This window comes from Dama dama, chromosome 10 (assembly GCF_033118175.1).
Source record: "Dama dama isolate Ldn47 chromosome 10, ASM3311817v1, whole genome shotgun sequence".
Taxonomy (NCBI): Eukaryota; Metazoa; Chordata; class Mammalia; order Artiodactyla; family Cervidae; genus Dama; species Dama dama.
In genome coordinates, this window is record NC_083690.1 from 21,822,326 (window position 1) to 21,849,072 (window position 26,747).

General features: G+C 40.7%; 1 protein-coding gene across 2 annotated transcripts in view; it reads right to left on the bottom strand.

The window, feature by feature from the left end:
- USP31 (ubiquitin specific peptidase 31) overlaps window positions 1–26,747 on the bottom strand; it is a 79,755-nt gene that overhangs the window by 42,022 nt on the left and 10,986 nt on the right. For both annotated transcript variants that reach the window (XM_061153004.1, XM_061153003.1), the window contains exon 2: window positions 119–256. In XM_061153004.1, coding sequence (XP_061008987.1) covers window positions 119–256 — 138 coding nt within the window. The remainder of the gene's footprint in view (window positions 1–118; window positions 257–26,747) is intronic.

Below are 26,747 nucleotides of genomic sequence, written 5' to 3' on the forward strand. Positions count from 1 at the left end.
GAGTATTAACTAACTGCAAACTGCAACAACTACTCAGAGGAGGTTTGGAAGAATCTACTCTCACTCCTTCCTCCATTCAGCTCAGCACTCCCTGACTGCCCTAGGGGCATGCCCTTACCTTCAGAGGAGGCTGGCCACCCTGCTTCACAGCATGATTGAGGTCTTCGTGAACCCGGTCCAAAAGCCACAGCAGAAACTCCTGGGCATCGTGCTGGGAATTTCCCCGATACTGCAGTGCATTCTTTGACACAATACTCTACACGGGGAGATAAATCAGCATGAATAGTCAGTTTCTGGCTTTAAAGATAAACCATCCATAATCCCAAAGAGGAATGCAAGATCTCAAGGGAGTTAGTGAGTACTTCCTGGGAAGACAGCAAGTGTGAAACCAGATGCTCATGAAAGCCCCACCCGTGCACCAAAAACTTTTAAATGCACCAACCCGACAATCCTACTTTTAGGAATATGGATCTAAAGGAAACCATCAAAACAGCATGCCAAGACTTCTAATAGAAAAAAAATTCACTTCTAATTCACTAATAGAAAAAAAAAACCTGGTAATCACTTGAACATCTTAAATATAAGAACTGTTACAATTACCAAATCATTGTGTTAACCTGCAACTAATATGTTAAATGCCAATTAGAACTTCAATTTTTTAAAAAGTAAAAGAAAAAATGAGAATTGGTAAAAGTAAGTATTACAGTGTTGGATGATAAGCCAAAGTATAAAATAAGTCCACATAAAGTAAATGACTGAGTGAGTAAATAAGTAGGAAGAGACAAATCTCCCTAAAGAAGAATTCTAAATAATGTGTCAAGAATCTCTCCTCCAGGAGCTGGACCTTAACCCCCACAACCCCAACCCTACCACCCTGAATATGGACTGAGACAGTGACTTGCTTCCAAAGATTCTAGTCTTTGCAAAGAGAAGCAGCCAGTGAAAGGCTGCAGGTGAAGCGATGAATTAAAATTAAGATCACAGGCTCTGAAGCATATAGCCTGAATTCAAATCTCTGCCCTGCTGCTTACTATTGGTGAGGCCTGGCCTACTCTGCTCCAAAGTAAAAAGGATAAAAAATGTTTAGCGTGATGGTTAAGTGTAAATGCATACAAAACATTTCACATATAAGTGACATATAATAAGCACTCAAATTTGAGCTATCAGTAATGGATTTGAAAGCAGGAAGAAAGAAGGGGAGACAACTGCACAAAAGAAGCACAGTTCGGAGACAAATGAAACGATGAGATGAGAATAGGGTCTAAGCTAAGTGTGTGAGGGCGAATTTGAGAGAGATTTCAAAACTGGGGCAGCAGAATTGATAAGATTTGTGACCTAATGAGGGTTTCCCAGGTGGTGCAAGTGGTAAAGAACCCACCTGCCAATGCAGGAGACACGAGTCATGGGCTTTGATCCCTGGGTCAGGAAGATCCCCTGGAGGAGAGCATAGCAACCCACTCCAGGATTCTTGCCTGGAGAATCCTCATGGACAGAGAAGCCTGGAGATCTATAGTCCACAGGGTCACAAAGAGTTGGACATGACTGAAGCGACTTAGCACACACATGAACATGATCTAACGAATGTGGAAAGTGAGGAAGAAGGCATTAGCGTCATTCATGTGTCTTTATCTGGATGACGGGCCACTGCTGGTTCCCTTCATCAAGACAAGATTAAAAAAAAAAAAGGAAGAAGTCTGGAAAAGAGAGTGATGCGCTCCTATTAGAATCCACTATATCTGAAGTTCTGTAGACCCTCCAAATGGACATACCTGGTAAGCAACTGAAAAAAACAGGTCTTGCACTCAATCAAAGAGTCTGTGCTCAGGACAAGGATTTTGGGGTGAAGGGATGAGTGGTCCTTGAAATCATGAGTATGACTAGCACTGTCCAGACAAGATCATGAGAGATCCATCCACCAGAGGACAGAATCCAGAGGACTGCTCTATTTAGGAGGACCTTAAAGATGACCAAGAAAAGGCCATCAAAGATGTGGCAAGAAAATCAAGATGATGAAGTCCCAAGAGTCAAGAGCAAACAGCTAAGGAGAGTGTGATCATCAGTGTTACAAGTTGAATGACAAAGTAAGCCAAAGAACTAACAACTGTCCACTGTATTTTCCAATTAAGATAATGGTAACAAAGATGAAAAGGGATAAATCTTTAAATGGGAGAAGAACCATCACAAACTGATGATCAAATTCAATGTAAGTAACAAAAAGATGATTTACAAAATTCAAATTTAAGGAGGAAAAAAGTTAAGGGACACAAATGAGAGAAAATATGGAAGTGGCATTGGTAAAACTCACTAACTGAATAACGTGAACAAGGAAGAGGAAGGACCCTGGTAACAAACAAGAATTTGAGTGACCTGAAGGATACCATGCGGACACCGCCTCAGAAGCAGGTGTAAAAAAGGGGGAGTGGGTGTGGGTAAAGAGACCACTGCACTACAGAACTCACCCAGAGGTCTGACACCACCCAATCACCGAATCTAATTCCTTCCTTCTCAGTCTTCATTTTCCTCAGTCCCCCCATTTCATATACTTGACATCTAAACTCCATTTTGAAATGGTCTGGTTTGTGGCCAAAAATTATTTTCTCATTTAGGAAAATCAAAACTAGAGCCATTGTGATAGACAGTGGAAGAATGTGACCCACAGAAGAAAAAGACCTCCTAGCAAAGAAAAATGAATCAGTAAAAAAAAAAAAGAAAGAAAGAAAAGAAATCAGCAGCACTAGCAGGTGAACCTGCAGTTGATTCAGGCTGGGAGAGAAACCGATGAGTGATGACGCTATACTGAGTGATATACAGAAAAAATCTGGGTAACACCAAGGTTCTTAGTTTCTGACTTCGGTGGATAAAGAATTGGGAACAGAGGAAGAGATGGGGGACTGCAGAACTTTGAACAGGTAAAAGTATGAGGGACTCACAGGATCCCAAGTGAGAGAGGCCTGGTGCTCAGGGAAAAGATCTGAACTGGCAAGTTCAATCAGAGCACATACACCTATCCTGTGAAAGTGTCAGTCACTCAGTTGTGTCCGACTCTTTGTGACGCCATGAACTGTAGCCCACCAGGCTCCTCTATCCATGGGATTCTCCAGGCAAGAGTACTGGAGCGGGCTGCTATTCTCTTCTCCAGGGGGATCTTCCTAACCCAGGGATCGAACCTGGGTCTCCCATGTTGCAGGTGTGTTCTTTACCATCTGAGCCACAGGGAAGACACCCTATCCTACGAGCATGGAGGAAATAACCCAGGGAACATTTAATGAGAAAAGGTGGGCAGCTGGGACCAAATCTTATAGAATGGACAAGTCCCAGAAAAGAAGCCCAAGAAGACGATCAGAGGGAGCAGCCCGAAGAGAGTGGCACCACACAAGCTGAAGGAGAAGAAACCTTAAAGGAGACGGAAACGCTGGCTCAAAGCGCCACAGCAAGGTCAAGTAGGACAGGCATGGAGGTGGACACTTCAGAAGAGCAAATTAAGAGACTGACTCCTGCTCCACTTCAGTGACACAGACCAGAGGGGGTGAAGGAGAAGAAAAGGTAAGGCAACTGAACGGTATCAAGAATACCACTCTTCGTAGCCCAGAAGCTTCGTTACAAAAGGAAGGAGGCAAGATGCTCTAATCCTGCAGAGGCGGCACTCACAGGACAGAGGGACTTCAGTGGTGAGGGAAGAAGCTAACAGAAAGGACATGCTAGAAGAAAGGTCCTCCAGTAAGGGGAGAAGGCAGGATTCAGAAAAGAGGCAAGGGACCGCCTTAAGCAGGAGCGGGGAAAGAAGCAGAGGAGGTAAGGATAGTTATGGATTCAGAGAGGTTGTAGACAGGACGGCAGGGAACGTTGTTTTTGTTCTGTAGAGGAAGCAGAGGCCAACTGCCAAGAGGAACTTTTAGGTTCAGCAGGGATAAAGACAAGCCTCCTGGCATACAGATGAGGCACACAAAATGCTGGAAGCATAACCAGCTTCTGCTCAAGAACCTCTCCTTTATTTACTTCCAAAGTAGAGGAGGGGTAGTTCTCAGCATATGCGTCCTAAGAAACAAAGTAGCTGAAATAAAATGATTCTCTATGTGACAAAACATATTTTATGCAGTGTCCATCAAACTCAGGGTGGGGACAACATTCAATTCTTTATCAAGGTTGCATGAAACTTGATTTACGCTTCCTGCCATTATCACTTCAACTCATCCAGCATTTCTCCTCCAATCGCACATAAAAGGTGCTATGCTGAAGCTGCTCAGCAAGATTCTTGTTGGGCACGACTGGACAAGCAACAGGACTTCCACAGCCCTCTGTAACTACAGCCAAAACCGCTCTAGGGCCAAGCCCATCCCAAACCACTGCCTCTCAAATTAAAGGAGATGTTACAGGAAACCTCACTGAACAAACACAACACAAAAGCTCCTCTCCCCCCTTCACAGTGGTGACTTCTTCGCACTGCAGAGACCCAAGGGACTACTGGGACCATTTCACTTCTTCCCCAGACAAACCAAAACACAGAATAATCTAGTAACCATCCTTTAATGTGTGTTACAGAAGAAGAAACATAATAGGAGTCAAGAAGCCTGGGCTCCAGCATGGCTCTGCCCCACACTGCTGGTTATCTCGGGGAACTCACTGAACCTGATTGGTGGTCACACAATGAAGCAGTTGAGCTGGAACATCATAGAGACCCTGGCATCTCACAGCTTTACCCAAACTCTGCCCCTAGAATACCAGCAAGTGATTTGGTTTTTCTTTGGGGCCTCATCGGACACTCTTTTGGTTTGCCTTTTATCATTTTTTTTTCCTAATTAAATCTTAGTTTATTTGATGTTGTAAAATTAATCCTTCTCTAGTTTTGCAGGTTTTTTAAAAGCTGATTATCACTAGAACATGTCATCTGTAAATATTTCTACCATCTGAGAAATCATATAAATTTGTCACTTCTATGACAGAGCATGAACCTTCTTAAAATTAACCTTACACATCTGTGTCTACCTTGCAGAGTCTGGGTATGAGGCTGATTTGTAAAAACATTAAACTGGAAACTGCTGCTTTAAATACTTTCAATACTACTATAAATAAATCTAACCATCACTCCAATTTTTCATTCAAGATGATCCCTAACATCTAGTTACTAAACACTGAGTAAAAGTCAAAACACATTTTTAGGGGCTTCAAGCCTCTTAAAATTTCTCTTCAACCTTCAAATAAAACCTTAAGGTCAAAAACTACAGAGAATGTTTTTTCTCCCTTAAAGGGGGAGAAAAAAAAAAAAGAGTTGGAAGCATGGCCCAGAAAAGAAGAAGAATGAAGTCTATCTAACTGGAGTTTAAAAAAAAAAAAATTAGACATGAGGTTCTTTCATTCCATAGAGCCCAAAGCAGCAGAATCCTGGGCTCCAGAGAAAAGACAGTAACTGGTTCAAGACATCCTTTACCTGACTCCAAAAAGATGACAAAGCAATGGCTATTGGTGATTTCCTTCCATGGGGAATGGATGTGGCAATATCTGACATGAACGATCAGGAGCTGGCTTACTCTTTTGGAGAAAAGGTAGCTTGCCAAAACTCATCAAACCAAATCACCACTCACTTTCCTTGGTTCTATGCCAGAAGGAATGTAGAATTTACTTTCAGTGATTCTGGAAAAGAACAGAAGAACCTGGGAGGACAATATATTTACATTTTAAGAGAAAGTTCTAAAACTGAAACTTGGTTTCTGGGCTATGCTGGAAAGAACAGAATGATAAGCACTTGTCCTGAGAAAAGTTTCATCTCTTATATCTGACCTCCTGAACACTTAAGCTGATGAAGAATAATTAACTAAAAACATAGGGGATGCAATTGGTACAAATCGATGAAAACCCTAAAAGCAGATACGACCCATAAAACAGTGACAGAGAAAGTGTAAAACAGAATTCCATGCCAAGGTACAGGACACAGCCACCCTCAACAGGGCTCTCTGTGACCTTCATCCAGCCCTTCCTCCTTGTATTCCCACCTGTGGTGGGAAAGTCTATTCACACAACAGCACAAACGAGGCAGAGAGGCCCTCAGGACTAAGCCAGCCGTGGCAACTACCGCCCTTGGAAAGAGACTCTACGGCTTCCATGGTCCCTACGCCTGAATGCCCTCCACTCCCATTCCCCAAGTTCTCTGCTCCCTCTCCTTCCTCCGAAAGACGGAGCTGGGACCCTAGGGGGAGAGGAACAAGACAAGAGGAAGAAGGCAACAGGAAAGGTGCTTCCTTCTAGGATGGAAAGACAATTCAGGGAGAACTATAGAGACTGCCACACACCACTGTTCATGTGTTCACGTTTGGCCACAAGGAAGAGTGAGTTGTTCTGGTACAGAGCTCCTTGATCCTTCCGGACTGAGAGCCAAACAAAGGGTAGCTCAAGCACAGGTGTCCCCTATGTCCAAGTTCTCAAGTTCCAAATTTAGAAACTAAAACAGATTTGGACAGCAAGGGATATTTATAGTTACTAGTTTTCAATACTAAATTAATATAATACCAGAACAACTTGGTGGCAGGGTCTCACTGATGAAATAAAAATAGGAAAGGGCATCAGTTCAGTTCAGTCACTCAGTCGTGTCTGACTCTTTGCAACCCCGTGAACCGTGTCATGCCAGGCCTCCCTGTCCAGCACCAACTCCCACAGTCCACCCAAACTCATGTCCATTGAGTCAGTGATGCCATCCAACCATCTCATCCTCTGTCGTCCCCTTCTCCTCCTGCCCTCAACCTTTCCCAGCATCAGGGTCTTTTCAAATGAGTCAACTCTTCACATCAGGTGGCCAAAGTACTGGAGTTTCAGCTTCAACATCAGTCCTTCCAATGAATATTCAGGACTGACTTCCTTTAGGATGGACTGGGTGGATCTCCTTGCAGTCCAAGGGACTCTCAAGAGTCTTCTCCAACACCACAGTTCAAAAGCATCAGTTCTTCTGCACTCAGTTTTTCTTTACAGTCCAACTCTCACATCCATACACGGCCACTAGAAAAACCATAGCCTTGACTAGACAGACCTTTGTTGACAAAGTAATGTCTCTGCTTTTCAATATGCTGTCCAGGTTGGTCATAACTTTCCTTCCAAGCAGTAAGCGTCTTTTAATTTCATGGCTGCAATCACCATCCGCAGTGATTTTGGAGCCCAGAAAAATAAAGTCAGCCACTATTTCCCCATCTCTTAGCCATGAAGTCGATGGGACCAGATGCCATGATCTTAGTTTTCTGAATGTTGAGCTTTAAGCCAACTTTTTCACTCTCCTCTTTCACTTCCATCAAGAGGCTCTTTATAAAAGAAAAAGTTGTAATAGAAGGACTAAGAAATGGCTAGTGCATTTCAAGAAATTATAGCTAAGGGTGGAAGTATGGTCAACAGCATTAGAGCCAGAATAAAAGAAATAGACCACAAGTGGTTCAGCTAGATGAACAATGAGCAAGATTTTTCAACAGGTCATAAAGCTGTATCAGCAGAAAACACAGCAACAAGAGAAGACCTCCAAGTATTTAAACACTGGTTGAATAGTTCTGGTAGAAATGCAGTAGAAACAGAAAGACTGGATTCTGAATACCTGGGTTTAAGCCCAACTGTTACTTAACGTGTAGTTTTTCTGAGCCTTGGCTATCTTTTCTGCAAAATGGGGATGATAATACTTTTTAAAATTTATCATTGTGAGGCTTTCATGAAATCACAAAAGCATTTTTTTTTTTCACAAAAGCATTTTTAAACTCTAAATACCTGTCATCATGTAAGTTTCAAAAGTCAAGAAAAAAGCAAGGAATTAGCCTATGGTATAGTATAATCCTGGAAAATGCCAAAGAAAACGAGAAGAAAATATCTAAGGCACTGGCTCTCGACCCATGGTGGTACAATAGAATCACCTGGGAAATTTTATTTTACAAATGAAAACCGTAAGTGGCAGCAGCCATGGGATACTGACTTAATTAGGTCTATGGTGGGGCCAGTTCATCAACAGTTTCGTTTTTCAAATGTTATTTTCTAATGTGAAGCCAAGACTGACAAAAAGCATGCCATGCTAAAAAAAAACCACTAAATTTTCAGTTCCAAAAACATTAAAAATTTACGGGAGGCTCTTTTGTCATAACTGCATTACATCAACTACCACATTTTATTCAATCACCAGGATACATAATCTCATATCTGTCTCTATCACTAGACTGATTGGGGATGTCTTATTCAATATTATTTCCTAGAAACCTAGCAAATACAGTATGTGACACAAAGAATAATAATAACAAGTTAATATTAGAGTACCTTTAATGTATCAGGCTTTGTACTAATTGTTTTTTAAGTGTTATTTCCTATAAAAGTTAATCCCCAGAAATCCCCTAGGCTGTTAAGTACAATATTAACATCATTATTTACAGAGAAAAAACCTTGGGCTCAGTAAAGTGAAGTAACTTGTCCAATGTTATCATTATTCTCCAACCTCATCTGATTCAAGTGAAAGTGAAAGCCGCTCAGTTGTGTCCGCCTCTTTGCAAGCCCATGGACTATACAGTCCATGGAATTCTCCAGGCCAGAATACTGGAGTGGGTAATTTTTCCCTTCTCCAGCACATCTTCCCAATCCAGAGACTAAACCCAGGTCTCCCGCATGGCAGGCGGATTCTTAATAGCTGAGCCACCAGGGAAGCCCTCATCTGATTAAAATGGCCTTGAAACATTTTTGCCCATAATTATTTTTTTCAATGAATGGTTTTTTCCTTTATACAACTCAGGATCATGTAGGGCTTGTGGTTCGTTCTGAGCGCCAGTCTCAATGCAGACACAAAACATGTGCTGGAGACTGAGCTACAGTTGCACCAAGCCTGAGGCTTCTGGGAGCTTCTTTGCTTTTAAATAAATCTGTGTTAATAAAGTGTCTGTTTTGTTCTAATTAGCATTTTTTTTCCTATGACTGAGATATGGCCCAGAAACAAAAATGCAGTCTCTCTAATTGAAATGTTATTATTCAAAGAGTAAGGAGGAATTCGGACTATGTCAGCAGATCAGCTTGCAGCATGTGAAGAAATATGCCCTGCCTGAGTGTCCCCGGTTGCTACAGAAAGCAAACCAGAGAGTCTACCATCTGCCCCGGGAGAGCTGCATCTGTCTGTCAATAGCAAATACAAAGGGGAGCGTTCACCTTATAATGCTCAGGCTGGTCTGCTGGTGGAGATGATTCTGATCTCGTCTTTCGATCCTTCCTAGGACCCTCTAACTGGCCAAGCCAAGCCAACTCCAAAGTCAACTTGGGTCACCAAAATGTGTTTATGCACCCAGTCAACTAACTCAAGAAACTCAAGTGTCTTCTTTCTAGTCTCCTCAACATTTTCCTACACAATCTAAGATTCTTCCCAACTGTAGTAAAATAGAGCTTTTTAAAAAACTTAACCAAAAAAAAAAGAAGGAAGAGGGAGAATTTTAGCTAACTATCAACACAATCAAAAAAGGAAATACCCAAGCCCTGATGTGACTAAAAGGTCATCATATGGGAAGTGCAATAATCTTCAACAGTTAAAATTCTTCCCTGGTGGTAGAGTGGAGGCGAGCCCATCTGCCAATGCAGAGGACACAGGTTTGATCTCTGGTCTGGGAAGATTCCGTATGCCATGGGCAACTACACCAGGCAAGCCAGAACTCCTGAGCCCCTGTGCCGACAACTATGGAAGCTCACAAGCCCTAGAGTCCATGTTCCACAGTAAGAGAAGCAATGAGAAGCCTGCTCACTGCAACTAGAGACGCGCGCCCGCTCAGAACTAGAGAAAGCCCTCAGCAACAAAGACAAAGACAACCAAAAATAAACAAACACACTCAAAACAAAAACTGGAAAAGCCATCTAAATATCCAAGAAGTTACTATATAGTCTTACCACAGAACATTACAAACGTTTGAAAGTTTTAGAAAATACAAAAAAATTAAGTGAAAAGAAGATACAAAACTACATATGAATTTGATTTCAAACTTTGAAAAAACATTTTTAAAAGACCTTTTAGCTTTTTATCCTTGTAAAGATACACCAAAACATTAATAATCGTTACCTTAAAGGGGCAAGTTTGGAATGATTTTTCCTTTACATATTTCACTGTTTTCCACATTTTCTAAATGAATTTGTTGATAATGATAACCAAGTGGTACATAGGGTGATTTTATGATAGTACACCCTAGTATTTTGGCCAAGGAACCAAATCTCATTCACAGAAAGGGCTGGCAAAAAAAAAAACCAACAACAACGAAACAAACACAGACCTTACTTCTAGCTGAGGTTTTGGCCCCAAATCCCTGAGAGGCAGGCTGTACTATGCTAAGAATTTTTTGCTCTGTTAGACAGATCTTGGGAGTTTTAAATCAAAGTCTGCTGCCTTATTAACCATAAACTCAAAACCTAAATCAACCTTTTGGACCTTACCATTGGGGGAAAAGCAACCAGGATCAAAGAAAAATGAGGGAAAGAGAGAGGGAAAAACGAGTTTATGCCTCCAGCCACCTACCAGCGGCCTTTTAAGGCCTTCCCGGCTTGCCAGGTGGGAGGTGAAAGCTCAGCTCTAGGAAGAGAAAAAAAAAAAAGCAGCAGCCTCAGCTTCCTGATGAAGAGGTGGGAAGACAAGGGGCAAACAGGGGCGTGGCTTATGAACTCAGCACATGGCCCTGCTCACCTCTAGAGAGGCCAGTGATGTCCTCGGCTGAGGGTCACTCCCCTTTGGGGTGGAAGTAAAGAGACCTATGGGTTTCCCTAGTGGCTCAGCGGTAAGGAATCCACCTGTCAATGCAGGAGACGTGGGTTCGATCCCTGGTCCAGGAAGATCCCCTGGAGAAGGAATTGGTGACCCATTCTAGTATCCTGCCTGGAAATCCCCATGAACAGAGAAGTATTCTTGAACATTCCAGAACTCTTATAACCTGGTATGCTATATGGTTCATGGGGTCACGAGCATCGGATGTGACTTAGTGACTGAACAACAACAGAGGGACCTACACATAATTGGAGGTGGAATAGTGTGGGAAAGATAAGAGTGGGGGAGGCATGAGGCCCTGAACTACTCCAAGGCCAAATAAACGTCTTCTATAATCAGTGTGTGTGTGTTCACTGGCAAAGTAAACGTCCTCTTGATTTTGAATATGTTGGTATCTGATGATAATCAGATATAAAATGTTTGTGACCAAACAGACAATTTTATAAAGGGATTCAAATTATTCTGGAAATAATCTTGCTTTGAAGCAATATTCTGTGATTGCATTTTGATAACTAAAACATCAATTACTAGTAATCAAGAGATGTTATTCATAAGCAGAGACCCAGTAAATTTCACTATGAATTACACATTCATATTGCCATAAACCCAGAGCACTCCAAATAAATTTTAACTGGCTAAAGCAGCTTTCAAGTCACAGACCTGCCATATCACTCTTCTCCACACCCAGCACTGGGCATGCCTGACAGCTAAGCCAGGCTGACTAGTAAGCCAAACACGGCTGTAGTCTCCAAATCTGGCCAGTCTCCGCGGGTTCCTTCAACCCTCACGTCGGGGAGCAGGCAGCACACAACCACCACAGGGGCAACCTCCAGCTTATCTGGGCTCTGTGCTTCCCCGGGGAAAGTGCTAGAACCTTTCCAGTCTAGGCCTGGTCTGACATGCCTCAATTTCAGCCACTGCTAGTCAGTACAGGGAGGCTTCCCCACCTGCCAATGCAGGAGATGCCAGAGACAAGGGTTGATCCCTGGGTCAAGAAGATTCCCCTAGAGGAGGGCATGGCAACCCACTCCAGTATGCTTTCCTGGAGAATCCCAAGGACAGAGGAGCCTGGCAGGCTATAGTCTATGGGGTCGCAGAGAGTCAGACATGACGGAAGCGACTTAGCACACATGCACGCACACACAGTCGGTACAGGACTTTTTCATCTGCCTGTAGAACATGAAAGCTAACTCAGAGAGTATGTGAAGACACAGAGAGCAAACAAAAAGAAGTCTGTGAAATCCAAACCGGGTAATTCCCTGAATTATCTCAATGCCACTCTCATACAGGCGTCCTCCCACTTTAAAGAACAGATGAAGCTGTGTGGCCTTCACTATCAATGAAGAAATGCAAATTAAAACAATAAAATGCTTTTTCTCACTCATCAACTTCAGGATTTCTTTCCTGCAAGTGGGGTATGACAACCATTCTTACACTGCTAATGGCACAACCCTTCCAAAAATGAAGTAACAACATGATTTAAGGACCTTCAAAATAGATAATCTCTGACAGGAATTTCACTTCTAAACATCCTGAAGAAAAAAGTTAAAATGAAAATTTATGTTAAAAATATGTTTGCTGCAACCAGAAACTATCCAAAAACAGGTACTAGAACCTTCATCTACAGAGTTGTTTTAAAAAAATGACTCATATAATACAATATAAAGACAATCACACAATGCAAAATTAAACAGTTTGATCTCAATTATGTTAACACACACAAAAAAGGGGAAAAAGTAATATGCTAAACAACTTTTATACATTTTCAATTTTCCTTTTTCAACTGTCACATATTTTCCAAGTTTTCTACAATATTTTAGATATTACACTTACCAGAAGAGATGTGATTCATAATGAATTTTGGCAAAAGAAACCAGACACAAAAGACTCCCTACTGCAAATAAAAGTCACATGAGATATCACTTCACCCCCACTAAGATAGCTATAACAGAAGACAGACAATAACAAATGTTGACAAGGATGTAGAGAAGTTGGACCCCTCATACAAGGGATGGCGGAAATGTAAAATGGTGCAGATGCTGTGGAAACAGTTGGGTAGTTGCTCAAAAAGTTAAACATGGAGTTGCCATATGACCCTGAGATTTTATTCCCAGGTATACATCCAAGAGAAATGAAAACTATTTCCACACAAAAATTTGTAGTTGAGTATTTGTGTGTGTGTGTGCTCAGTCGCTCAGTTGTGTCCAACTCTCTGTGACCCCGTGGACTGTAGCCCACCAGGCTCCTCTGTCCATGGGATTCTCCAGGCAAGAATACTGAAATAGGTTGCCATTTCCTACTTCAGGGGATCTTTCTGGCCCAGGGGTCAAACTCAAGTCTCCTGTGTCTCCTGCACTGGCAGGTGGATTCTTTACCACTGCACCACATGGGACGAATGTTCACAGCCTCATTATTCATTAACAGTCAGAGAAGAGACAATCCAAATGTCAATCAACAAGTGTCATAAACAGAACATAGTGTATTCATATAACAGAGTATTTTTCAGCCATCATAGGTAATGAAGTTATGATTCATGGTACAACATAACCTTGAAAAACATCAGGTTAGGTGAAAGAAGTCAAATGCAAGGGCCATGTGTTGAATGATTCCATTTCTATGAAATGCTCAGAATAGGAAAATCTACAGAAACCAGAAGTAGATTAGTGAACATTTAGCACTGGGAAGTTGGGGGCAATGAACAATGACTGCTAATTGATATGGGGTTTCTTTGGGGATAATAAAAATGTCCTAAAATTGAGATGTTGGATGCACAACTCAGTGAAAATATTCAAAATCACTGAATTCTACATACACTTTATGGGTCAAGTACACAGTATATAAATTATATCTCAGTAAAGCTGTCTTTTAAAATAACATTTTTATTTCACTTACAGTAAAATTCAAAATCAGGCAAAACTAATCAATGATGTTAGAAGCCAGGAAAGTGGTTACCTTTGGGGAAGAGGGAGGGGATACGTTTTAGGAGGGGCCAAAAAAGGGAGCTTCTGGAGAGCTAGTGACAATCCATTTCTTGATCTGGTTGATAATATCACTTTCAGTTCAGTCAGTTCAGTCGCTCAGTCGTGTCTGACTCTTTATGACCCCATAGACTGCAGCACATGAGGCTTCCCTGTCCATCACCAACTTCCAGAACTTGCTCAAACTCATGTCCATCCAGTCAGTGATACCATCCAACCATCTCATCCTCTGTCGTCCCCTTCTCCTCCCGCCTTCAGTCTTTCCCAGCATCAGGATCTTTTCAAATGAGTCAGTTCTTCGCAACAGGTGGCCAAAGTATTGGAGTTTCAGCCACGACGTTAGTCCTTCCAATGAATATTCAGGACTGATTCCCTTTAGGATTGACTGGTTTGATCTCCTTGCAGTCCAAGGGACTCTCAAAGAGTCTTCTCCAACACCACAGTTCAAAAGCATCAATTCTTCTGTGCTCAGCTTCCTTATGGTCCAACTCTCACATCCGTACATGACTACTGGAAAAACCATAGCTTTGACTAGATGGACCTTGGTCGGTAAGGTAATGTGTCTGCTTTTTAATATGCTGTCTAGGTTGGTCATAGCTTTTCTTTCAAGGAGCAAGCGTCTTTTAATTTCATGGCTGCAGTCACTATCTGCAGTGATTTTGGAGCCCAAGAAAATAAAGTCTCTCACTGTTTCGCCATCTACTTGCCATGAAGTGATGGAACCGGATGCCATGATCTTCATTTTTTGTATGCTGAGTTTTAAGTCAACTTTTTCATTCTCCTCTTTCACTTTCATCAAGAGGCTCTTTAGTTCCTCTGTGCTTTCTGCCATAAGGGTGGTATCATCTGCATATCTGAGGTTATTGACATTTCTCCAGGCAATCTTGATTCCAGCTTGTGCTTCATCCAGCCTGGCATTTCAAAAGATGTACTCTGCATATAAGTTAAATAAGCAAGGTAACAATATACAACCTTGACATCCTCCTTTCCCAATCTGGAACCAGTCCGCTGTTCCATGTCCTGTTCTAACTGCTGCTTCTTGGCCTGCACACAGGTTTCTCAGGAGGCAGGTAAGGTGGTCTTGTATTCCCATCTCTTGAAGAATTTTCCATAGTTTGTTGTGATCCACATGGTCAAAGGCTTTAGCGTAGTCAATGAAGCAGATGTTTTTCTGGAACTCTTTTGCTTTTTTGATGATCCAATGGATGCTGGCAATTTGATCTCTGGTTCCTCTGCTTTTTCTAAATCCAGCTTGAACATCTGGAAATTCTTGGTTCACATACTGTTAAAGCCTAGCTTGGAGAACTTTCAGCATGACTTTGCTAGCGTGTGAAATGAGGGCAATTGTGTGGTAGTTTGAACATTGTTTGGCATTGCCTTTCTTTGGGATTGGAATGAAAACTGACATTTTCCAGTTCTGTGGGCACTGCTGAGTTTTCCTAATTTGCTGGCATATTGAGTGCAGCACCGTCACAGCATCATCTTTTAGGATTTGAAATAGTTCACCTGGAATTTCATCACCTCCACTAGCTTTTTTCATAGTGATGCTTCCTAAGGCCCACTTGACTTCGTACTTCAGGATGTGTGGCTCTAGGGGAGTGATCACACCACCATGGTTATCTGAGTCATTAAGATCTTTTTTGTATAGTTCTTCTATGTATTCTTGCCACCTCTTAATGTCTTCTGCTTCTGTTAGGTCCATACCATTTCTGTCCTTCAATATCACTTTAGGATTTAGTATTCATTGAGTTGTACACTAATGATGTTATGCATTTTTCTGTATGTATGCCACACTTCACTAGAAAGTTTTTTTAAATAACTTCAAAAAGGAAATACTAAAGTTTCTTAATTTAGCCAGATCCCAGGCCCTAATGCAGAATATTTAGTGTTACTTGAATCCATTCTATTTATCTGGTTAGTTAAGTAGAAGCAGATTAGAAACTGCAAGATACAGGAATGAGGAAGGGGGATGTACAGATGCCCAGGATAAAGCAAAACCGGATAAAGCAAGAAAAAACTAAGGAAGGGCCGTGACAGAGGACGGATGGGCGAGAGCAAGAAGGAGTATTACCAAAAGAGGAAGAAAGAATTCAAACAATCTAAGTAATTCAGGACCATTTATTAAGTCCTGCACAGTCCCAGTGTCCCCAAAGATACCTCCATAGTACAGAAGAAGAGTGCAACAGATGAAGCTCATAATACTCTAAATCACCAGAGACAGTAAACTATGTCCAGGATTCCCTCCCTGAAAAAAGTGAGTGTGTAAACTATGCTATCAAGCCATCTATCAAACAGGGAAAAAGTCAAATTTTTAAAGACTTGATATTTAAATAATTATCTAGGAAATAACATATAAAAGACTTAGTCCCTCAAAAAGCCAGATGAATGGGTCATTGCTGTTATTCAAAAAAGATCACAGGGTGATAACAAAATGACCCAGAATATATCACAGTGAGAGATTCCCTCTGCAGCAGATACATCAGGGAATCATCTAGCATTGTTACAATGGAAATTTAAATACCACGCCTTCAAAAACAACCTACAATTTAAGAGGTCAGTGTACATTCATCAAAGGTGAGCTCAAAACAATCAGAATCACAAGGCCAGAACCAGAGAAAATTTCATGTGGAAGACATTTATTTTTCCTCAGCACTTAACTATAGTGGCCTTTCGTAGAAGTCTCCACTTCTTCCGTGTTATTGTTCAGTCACTCAGTTGCATCCGACTCTTTTCAACCCCCTGGACTACAGGACGCCAGGCTTCCCTGTCTTTCACTATTTCCTGGAGTTTGCTCAAACTCATGTCCACTGAATCAGAGATGCCATCCAACCATCTCATCCTCTGTCATCCCCTTCTCCTCATGCCATCAATCTTTCCCAGCATACAGGTCTTTTATAATGAGTTGGCTCTTCACATCAGGTGGCCAAAGTATTCTAGCTGAATGGTTCAGAGTTGATTTCCTTTAGGATTGACTGATTTGATCTCCTTACTGTCCAAGGGACTTTCAAAAGTCTCCTCCAGATCACAGTTGGAAAGCATCAACATCTTCCTACCAAGCTCCCTTTCCCATGTTCCAGGCTTGCTTTCACAAGCTGGGTTGGTTTTCCTGCTAAAGTGTTTCCATCACTCAGGTGTAAAGGAACCAAAGGTTGTTAAACACCACAGTCTGTGAGGCTGATACTATCACATGGCAACGAAAAGGAAAATAAGGAAGCTGAGGCTCAGTGATTTACCCCAACATCTCAACCATACCAGGATTCTGACTAAACTCAAAATTCATGGGTTCATGGATTTTTCAAAAGGAAAGGAGTAGGGACTTCCCTGGCAATCCAGTGGTTAAGACTTCATGCTTCCAATGCAGGGAGCACAGGTTTGATCCCTGGTTGGAAAACTGAAAAAAAAGAAAGGAGCAGACCTGTACCCTGGCTGCCCTCACCCTCCTCCCAGCACTGACCTCGGACACGGAGGCCTGAGAGAGACCTCAGCATCATCAGAAAGTGGGTGGGGCAGTAACTACAGCCTAACCAGCTGCGTGACGTCACAATAAAGGCTCAAAGGGCAGCAACCAACAGGTCTCTAACTCAGCTAACCCTTCCTCCTGCTGGATATGAGATAAAAAGCTGCCAATGCTCCTCGTTCTCTCCTGCCAACAGGGAAATGAGGCTACCCTCCTTCCTTCCTGTCACTATTAAAATCCTGAAATCATTAACTAGTAGCTATTTCCCATGAGCTGTTGCTTTTAAAGGCGTTTTCTTTAGCTATCCTATTTTATTTTAACTTTCATGAAAGACTCTAAAATGAGGGAGATTTACCAAGCTGTCACTGCACTGTCAAAAAAGAACTCTTATTTTAGGGTAACATTAAAGAATATTTCAAGTAAATGTATCATTATAATTGCTGGGACCACCTCTGATCAGGAAAAAGGTTCTTTCTACAATGTGTTCTTATCCAGCTATAGAGAGCTATCGACCTCAAAGAAAAGGCTGAATTTCCTTTCCTACAGTTTAAAAACAGTCCTCTGCTCCCATCATTGCTCAAAGCAGAGGAGATACAAAAGTGAGTTCCCCCCCAAAAAAACCAAAACAAAAGTGAGTTCCCTGCTCATTCACTCACTCATGAATATGCACATAAAGGACAGCACCCGACACTATGGGAATAACAAGAATTCGAGAATGAAGGTCTGGAGAAATGCCTGTTTCTTCATCCACAAAACAGAAAAAATAAAAAATGTATATCCACTTTACACTGTTACAAAAGAATACACAAAATAACCCGCTATGCAGGGCAACTGCTAAGCACCCATGTTACCTGCAAGAAAAAAACAAGATAAAGAAAATCATGTATGTATGTGTGTTAACATTTATTTAAGTCAGAGAGAGATTATGAACACACATATTTGCTTCTACTAAAACAATGAAAGAATAAATCATAAAATTTACAGAGAAAGGGAATAGAATACAGTAATCAGAAACTAGAGTTCTTTGAACAGATCTTGTTTTGTATATCTGACTTCAGGCAAATGAATTTTATTTTTTATATAATTACACAACAAAACTAAATTCTAAAAAACAATTCCTCAAAACCAAAAGCAGAAAGAACAAATGAATGTATATATCACACTGGTGACTAAGTCACACTTGAGAACTATTCCAAGAGACTTTAAAACAAAAACATGACTGCACAGTCCTAGTAGGACATATCCTAGAGACAAAAATTAATCTTAAACTTTTAAATATTCATCCTGTTGGTGCTAATATTGAGATTACTGTGATGAGACTATAAAATGCATTTTGAGATAATGTAAACAAGAATTTACACTAGTGTTAAGAATAGGATTGTCAGCATAGGAGAAATATAGATGTAAGATCAATGAGGTTAAATAAAAACCCTGAATTCCTAAATGAAATTATCAATATGAATTCTTGACTTATAAATCACATGTTTCCTCACTCCGTCTACTGAGACCCAGGAAACCAGGTACACCCCTATGGCCTCGACTGTGGCCTCTCAGAACCATCTGCTACCAAAAGTAACTAAGTCTCCTTAAAGAAATGACTGATTCCACATCTGGAGCAGGAAACATATAAGATAAGCCTGGAAAATCTTAACTTCCTGCATTTTGTGTTGACATCACAGACTACTAGTATAGTGCCAAAAGGACTTGGTAGCCAACTTATCCCAATGGTCAAAAATAGGACAAGTTGGGCATAATAAGGCTAATAACTGACTCAGTCCAGTTCAGTTGCTCAGTTGTGTCCAACTCTTTGTGACCCCATGGTCTGCAGCATGCCAGCTTCCCTATCCATCCACAACTCCTGGAGCTTGCTCAAACTCATGTCCATCGAGTCAGTGATGACACCCAACCATCTTATCCTCTGTCATCCCCTTCTCCTCCTGCCTTCAGTCTCTCCCAGCCTCAGAGTCTCTTCCAATGAGTCAGCCCTTAGCATCAGATGGCCGAAGTATTGGAGCTTCAGTTTCAGCATCAGTCCTTCCAGTGAATATTCAGGCCTGATCTCCTTTAGGACTGACTGGTTTGATCTCCTTGCTGCCCAAGAGACTCTCAAGAGCCTCCAATGCCAGAGTTCAAAAGCATCAATTTTTCTGGCACTCAGCTTTCTTTATGGTCCAACTCTCACATCTGTACATGACTACTGGAAAAACCATAGCTTTGACTATATACACCTTTCAAACATGCATCTAAATCTGTAAGTTCATATAGTTACAACAAAAAACTCACTAACTATATTTGGAAATCAAGTAATTATTTTGAAAACTATAAAATGGGGGGGGGGGGGACCCACCAAATATTTATCTTGTCTTTCTTCTCCAAATTTACTTTGCGGTAACCAAACCACTGACAAGGGCAAGAGTCTCTACAGAAGTATTCCAGCTAGTAAGTGAGGAGACGTGTTAAAATTACAACCGCCACTTTCCAACCCCTGATGAACTAATGCATCAAGGACTAACCACCAACGGCTGCTAAAATGGAGAGTGGCACAACCAGACAGGACGGACTTCCTGATGAAGCTGACAGCACTTTTCAGAAACTGGCTTTACAGAAAAAAACAAGAGGGCTTAAAAAAAACTCAACCCTCAATCTCATTAAGCCTCTAGATCTAACTACCATTTTACAGGAAAAGCACAGACAGAAAAATATTCTCACTGGAACTAAAGGAATAAACAAAATCAGACCATGAGAAGCTGCTCAGCAGTGCTCTTCAAAGTGTGGCCCACAGACCACACTGTGAATTCACACTGTGAAATTGTTTCACCAGCCCAAGATGAGATAAGTACAGAACTCAAAGTAAGCATTAGAAACATTTAGAGCAAATTAACATGACTGTATGTCTACTGAGTGATAGTTTTTTATGGGCCTGGTATGCCTTTTTCCTGGAAAAGAAACCTACACATTTTGTATACAAAAGAAAAACTAAAGGCAACTTTTGAAAACAGAAATAATGTAATTCAAGATAACCTTTAAGATTAATCTGGCAGCAAGAAAAACTGTCCATAGGACAGAATTTAGAAATGGGAAAGGGTAATTTGGGTGTCCATAGACTTGGAATGAGCACCTTCTATTTCTGGAATACTTACAATACTTACTTTACATCTTCTCCTTTAACTTCATAAAAACCACCCAAGGCCTGAGTCATGGCTCTGCTACTTACTAGCACTGAAGCCCTGTATCCTCATTTTTTAAATGGAATAGCAATGCTCCTTTCCCAGGGCTGTCACGAAGATTAAATGAAAAAACTGTAGGGACTTCCCTGCCAGTTCAGTGGTTAAACACACAATCTGTGAGGCTGATATTATCACATGGCAATGAAAAGGAAAATCAGGAAACTGAGGCTCAGTGACCACCCCAAGATCTCAGCCATACCAGGCTTCTGACTGAATTCAAAATTCATAGGTTCACAGATTTTTCAAAAGGAAAGGAGCAGGGACTTCCCTGGCGGCCCAGTGGTTAACACATCACATTCTCAATGCAGGGGAAACTAAGATTTCATATGCCAGGTGGTGTGGCCAAAAAAAAAAAAAAAAAGTTGTATATGAAGGTACCTTGTAAATAATATGGCTCCACACAAATGGTATTTCCATGATTATGATTATTATCGTTTCTTAAATTCCTGAGAACCAGACAGCTCTGCCTTGCTCTTAAAGTCGAAGAATTTACAAAACCAAAACCAAAAAAAAAAAAAAAAAAGAGAGAGAGAGAGAATTTAAAAAAGAAAGAAAAAAAGAATTTACTAAACTGGTAAGGAGCTCACAAAGGTTCCTAACAGTAGAAGCAACAAAGGCATTTTCTGACCGGTCCTATGCAGTCTTCTGAAGCGTGAACTGTTTGTTTGTGGACACAGTGTTTGCTACCATCCAAGCTCAACAACTGGAGGGAAGAAGCAACAGATGTTGGGTGACTGGCCAGTTCCTCTAGGAACTGCCACAGTTCGTGGCATAAAACAATGGTTTCCAAACAAAGAAAGATCACAATCAAACAAAAAACAAGATACCCCGGGATGTGCTCCACTGCAAACATTCTGTTTGGGAAACATAAAAGGTCATTTGAGGAACAGCCAATGAACGACTAATTAGCAGAACAAACAAGAATAACTTTGAGGGAAAAAGCTACAGAGGACAGAACTTTAAATTACTCGGTTTTGAATGATTTCTTTTCCATGACTATATATAAAAGGTTTTTTTGTGGAAATCATGAGGTCATTGTTTTCCAGTCTCCACTATAGGAAACAGCTGTGCAGAACTGCACAAACAGAGAACACTGCCCCATTTAGAGCCCCTCACTGTGACAAGCGTATAGATGGCAACAGGAAGAATCCACCAAACCACACACCAATAACAAAACAAAAGTGGCAGAGTCGACCTCAAAACTTCACACCCCACAAAGGAAGATAGAAAACAACTAGCTCTGGACAAGCATCTGCATTATTACATCTGTATCCATTTCAGAGAGGTTTCCACTTCAGACCAGATCAGCGCCTTTCTACATGGGTCACTGAAAACTTAAGGTGATTCATTTTATAGTCCCTGCCCGATAGATGGCGCTTCCCTCCCTGTTGGCTCAGAGGGTAAAGCGTCTGCCTGCAATGCGGGAGACCCAGGTTTGATCCCTGGGTGGGGAAGATCCCCTGGAGAAGGACATGGCAACCCCACTCCAGTATTCCTGTCTGGAGAATCCCATGGATGGAGGAGCCTGGTGGGCTATATATATAGTCCACGGGGTCACAGAGAGTCCGATAGATGAGAGACGTTCAACAAACATAAAAACACCACCACACAAGTTTTCCTAGGGCTCCTATGCTCACATACTACGTGAGCTGTCTAAAACTGAACTTACCCAGCCAGCTGCAGAATTATTTTCCATTCTGTGCTTTCAGTCTTGAAAAGCGCCATCCTAAGGCACCCTGTTTCAAAACATCCAAATTATCTTCATCTCTTTATCTCACTACCCTTCATGTTAAGCTGCCAAACACTGTCAACTCTGCTTTAAATGCATTTTTTAAATATGTTCAAAAGTTAGAGGGAAGGAGCAGGAGACAAGGAATAAGAAATAAACTGAATGCAGCCCAGTCTATTATGGGGTGTGGAACTCTCCCTTACAAGGCCACCCAGGACTCTGATGAAACTTGTCCAATGATAAAAATACACTGAGGTGAGGCAGTTCATTCCATTTTCAGACAACTTGTTCAAAAAATTCTGTATAATGAGGCATACCACTCCCTTCTCCAATGTCTCCCCTCCTCTCTCAAGGCTTAAAGCCTCAGTGTCAATTCATAGTCCTCAGGGAGGTCTGGCCCATCTGTGTACAACAGAAGGGGCCCATCACCGGCACATCAATGTTTACAACGGAGGCGGGTCTGCAAGCTGTGCTTCCTTGCTGGGGCACCTTCAGTTCAGATTAACCAAGCACCTCCAACAGACAGACTCGCTGCCCTAGAGGGTCTCGCAGTGGCGTGGAGGAGACAGACGTGAACAGGTTTAGGAAACGGAATCCTCTTGCCTCTGAGAGGAAATTTTTCTACCCTTTTGACAGTTATGTAATACGAGGATTATCTGATCCTTGGAAGAATGTATGACTAAATTCATCCAATTCTGTTATCTTCTGGAGGAACAGGCAGTTCTTTTAATAACTATTTCAATTTCTCCCTCAGTTATCAGTCAGCCAGGTTTTCTTACTGTAACATTATTATTAGTTTGTTTTGTTTAAAGTTGTGGATTTTATCAGTGACAGGCAGACATTCAGCAAAGACGGTTATTTTTCCCAAATTAATGTAGATATTTAGCCTTAAAATTCACACAGGATCAGTTTCTGAAACCTGACAAAAATGATTCAAAACTCTTTCCAGAGAACTTGTAAAGAAGAGCAAGATAACACTTCTTACCCAATAAACTCAGTAGTTCTCTGCACTGGTCTTAATCATGTCTATTATTGCAGAACAAAAATAAATGTTTCACAGTGGGAGGAAAAAGAGAATAGATTGAAAAGAACACGAGGCAACAATGCCATGTGGAACCAATAAAAGTACTGATGAAACAGAATACAAAATTCAAAAACAGACCATAAAACTCTAAATATGGAGACTTCCATAAATAAGCACGGTGATAATGAGGTTGGGGTAACAATACCAGTTAACACTCACTAGCACTGATGATATGTCAGGCCCTCGGCCAAGTTTTTCTCTTGTTTAAAGAAAAAGAAAAAATGAGGTAGATATATTCTCATCCACGTTTTACAAATGAGAAAACTAAGCCGAGTTAAGTGCTCAAGGTCCCTCGGCTAGTAAGTGGTACAGCCATGGCTGAAACACAGGTTCTCAGCGACTCACTATACAGATGGGAAATCCCAAACCTTAAAATAAATCCCCACATTTCACATGCACTAAACTAAACCAAACTCCAAACTACTGGAAAGAGAAATATTTTAGAACATAACGGGAAAAACTAACAAAAAATAAAATAGAAAAACTATCCTGTATGAAAGCGTAACTTTTCAGCTATATGGTAACAAAAACAATAAGGAAAAGGGATGGGTTCAAAAACAGTAAAACCTTCTGTAATACACAAAAGTAACAAAACTAAAAGAGCCGTAGACTGAGAGAAGTATCTATATCAAATGTCTCAAGGCTTATGAAGGTGTTGCCTTACACACATCTACATTATTCTATAAAGAGCTATTATAAAGTTTCCAAAAAGAAAAGAACCTTCAAAATCCCAAGGGACACCATGACCATAAAGTAGGATATATTTCTGGAATGAGGGGGAGTTCAACATACGAAAATCAGTGTAATATGCCACATCAATAGCTCAGTTGGTAAAGAATCCACCTGCAATGCAGGAGACCCTGGTTCGATTATGGGTCAGGAAGATCCTCTGGAGAAGGGATAGGCTACCCACTCCAGTATTCTTGGGCTTTCATTATGTCTCAGCTAGTAAAGAATCTGCCTGCAACGCGGGAGACCTGGGTTCAACCCCTGGGTTGGGAAGATCCCGTGGAGAAGGGAAAGGCTACCCACTCCAATATTCGGCCTAGAGAATTCCATGGACACTATAGTCCATGGGATCGCAAAGAGGTGGACACTCTGAGCAACTTCACTTCACCTCAATATGCCACTTCAATATGCCACATCAATAGAATAAAAGAAAACTACCACACAATCATCTCAATTGACTCAGAGAAAGCACATGACAAAATTCAACACTCTACCATGACAAAGAAAACTTAATGTGATAAAAGCAGTATCTGAAAAGTGCACAGCTAACATCACACTCAATTGTGAAATACTGAAAGCTTTCCCCTAAGATGAAGAAACAAGACAAGGATGCCCATTTTCACCACCTCTATGAAACAGAATATAGGAATTTCTAGCCAGAACAATTAGGCAAGAAAGTGGAAGGGGGAGGGGGAATAAATGAAGAGCTTGGGATTAGCAGTTACAAGATCCTACTGTATAGCACAGAGAACTATGTTCAATATCTTGTAGTAAACTATAATGGAAAAGAATATGAAAAAGAATATACATATGTAACAACCACTTTGTTGTACACCAGAAACTAACACAACATTGTAAATCAACTAAGCTTTATTTAAAAAAAAAAAAAGGTAAAACGTATCCTAACTGGAGAGCATGATACAAAATTTTGTTTGAAAAAAAAAAATGATCTTGTATGTAGAAAACCTGAGGATTCACAGAAAATTGAGACAGCTAATAGATGAATTCAGCAAAGTGCAGGATATAATATCAACATACAAAAAAAAATCAGTCCCATTTCTATATACTAGCAATGAACAATCCAAAAAGGAAACTATGAAAATAGTTTCAAGTATATAACAACATCAAAAAGGATAAAATAATTAGGAATAAATTTAACCAAGGAAGTGAAAAACTTATACATTGAAACCTATGAAACTTAAGTGACAAAAATTAAAGACAACACATTTATAAAAGACACTCCAGTTCATGGATTGAAAGAATAGTGTTGCAATATTGATTCTACACAAAGCAACCTACAGACTTCAGTGCAATCCCTATAACAATCCCACTGCCATTTTCTGCAAAAATAAAAACCTATTCTGAAGTTCACATGGAATCTTCAGGGACTCCAAAGCCAAAACAATCTCGAAAAAGAAGAACAAATCTGAAGGACTCAAACCTCTGATTTCAAAACCTACTACACAGCTACAGTAAACAAGTGTGCTGAAACACTGACAGGAAACAAAGACAGACATACAGACCAATGGGACAGAATAGAGCCCAGAAATAAACCCTCATATATAAACTGATTTTTAACAAGGGCACCAAGACCATTCAACAAAAAACAGTAGTCTTTCCCACAGTGGTGCTGGGAAAACTAAATACTCACATACAAAAGAAACTTACACCATATACAAAGGTTAATTCAAAAGCATCAAAGATCTAAATATAAGAGCTAAAATATCCAATTTTTAGTAGAAAACAGAGGGAAAACTTCATGACATTAAATTTGGCAATGATTACTCAGATATGATGCCAAAAGCAAAGGCAACAAAAGAAAAAACAAAGATGAATTGGACTTCATCACAATTAAAAACTTTGTACAGTTATTAAGAGAGTGAAACAACCCACAGAAGGAGAGAAAATACTTGCTAGTCATATATCATGAGGGATTAACATGCATAATATATAAAGAACTCCTACAACTCAACAACAACAAAATCCAGTTCAAAAGTGAGGAAAGTCCTTGGATAGACATTTCTCCAAAGAAGATCTACAAATGCCAATAAGCACTTGATAAGATAATCTAAGTCAATAGTTAAGTCATTAATGACTAATGATCATTAGTCATCAGAGAAATGCAAATCAAAACCACAATGAGTTAACACTTCACACATGCTAACATTGTTACTATTTGAAAAGAATGGAAAACAACAAGTGTTCACAAGGATGTGGAGAAATTGGAACCCTCATGCTTTGCTAGTGGGAATGTACAAAGGTGTGGTCACTGTGGGAAACAGCTTTACAGTTTCTCAAAAAGGGGGTCGCAGAGTCAGACACGGCTGAGCGACTTTCACTTTCACGGGGCAAATTGCCCAATAAAAGAGGACTGGATGATTGAATTATCACTTAGCAGTATGATAATGTATGTACCATTAAACATTAAACAGTATAATGATTATAATTTAGAAACACGGCAAAAAGTTTTATAGGTTGCCTGAAAAAAAACCATTAATCCAAAGCAGCTTGGCCAGAATAATAGCAACTACGTAAAATGTGTACCATATATGCGGACAAATACAAAACTGTAAACTGACGGCACTTCAAGGCAATGTGTTCAGCAGAGTGAGAACATGAATGTTACCATCACACCGCCCTGAGTTGAAGTTCAAGCTCTGTCCCTAGGAATGTGTAGAGAACCAAACTAGATCAAGGTCAGAGATCTAACCTTGCCCAAAGCATTACTCAGTGACCTGCTCTCCACCCCATCCACCACAGCTACCCTTCTGCTCCAACCACACTAGACCTTGAACTTGAAATTTTCTGAATAAA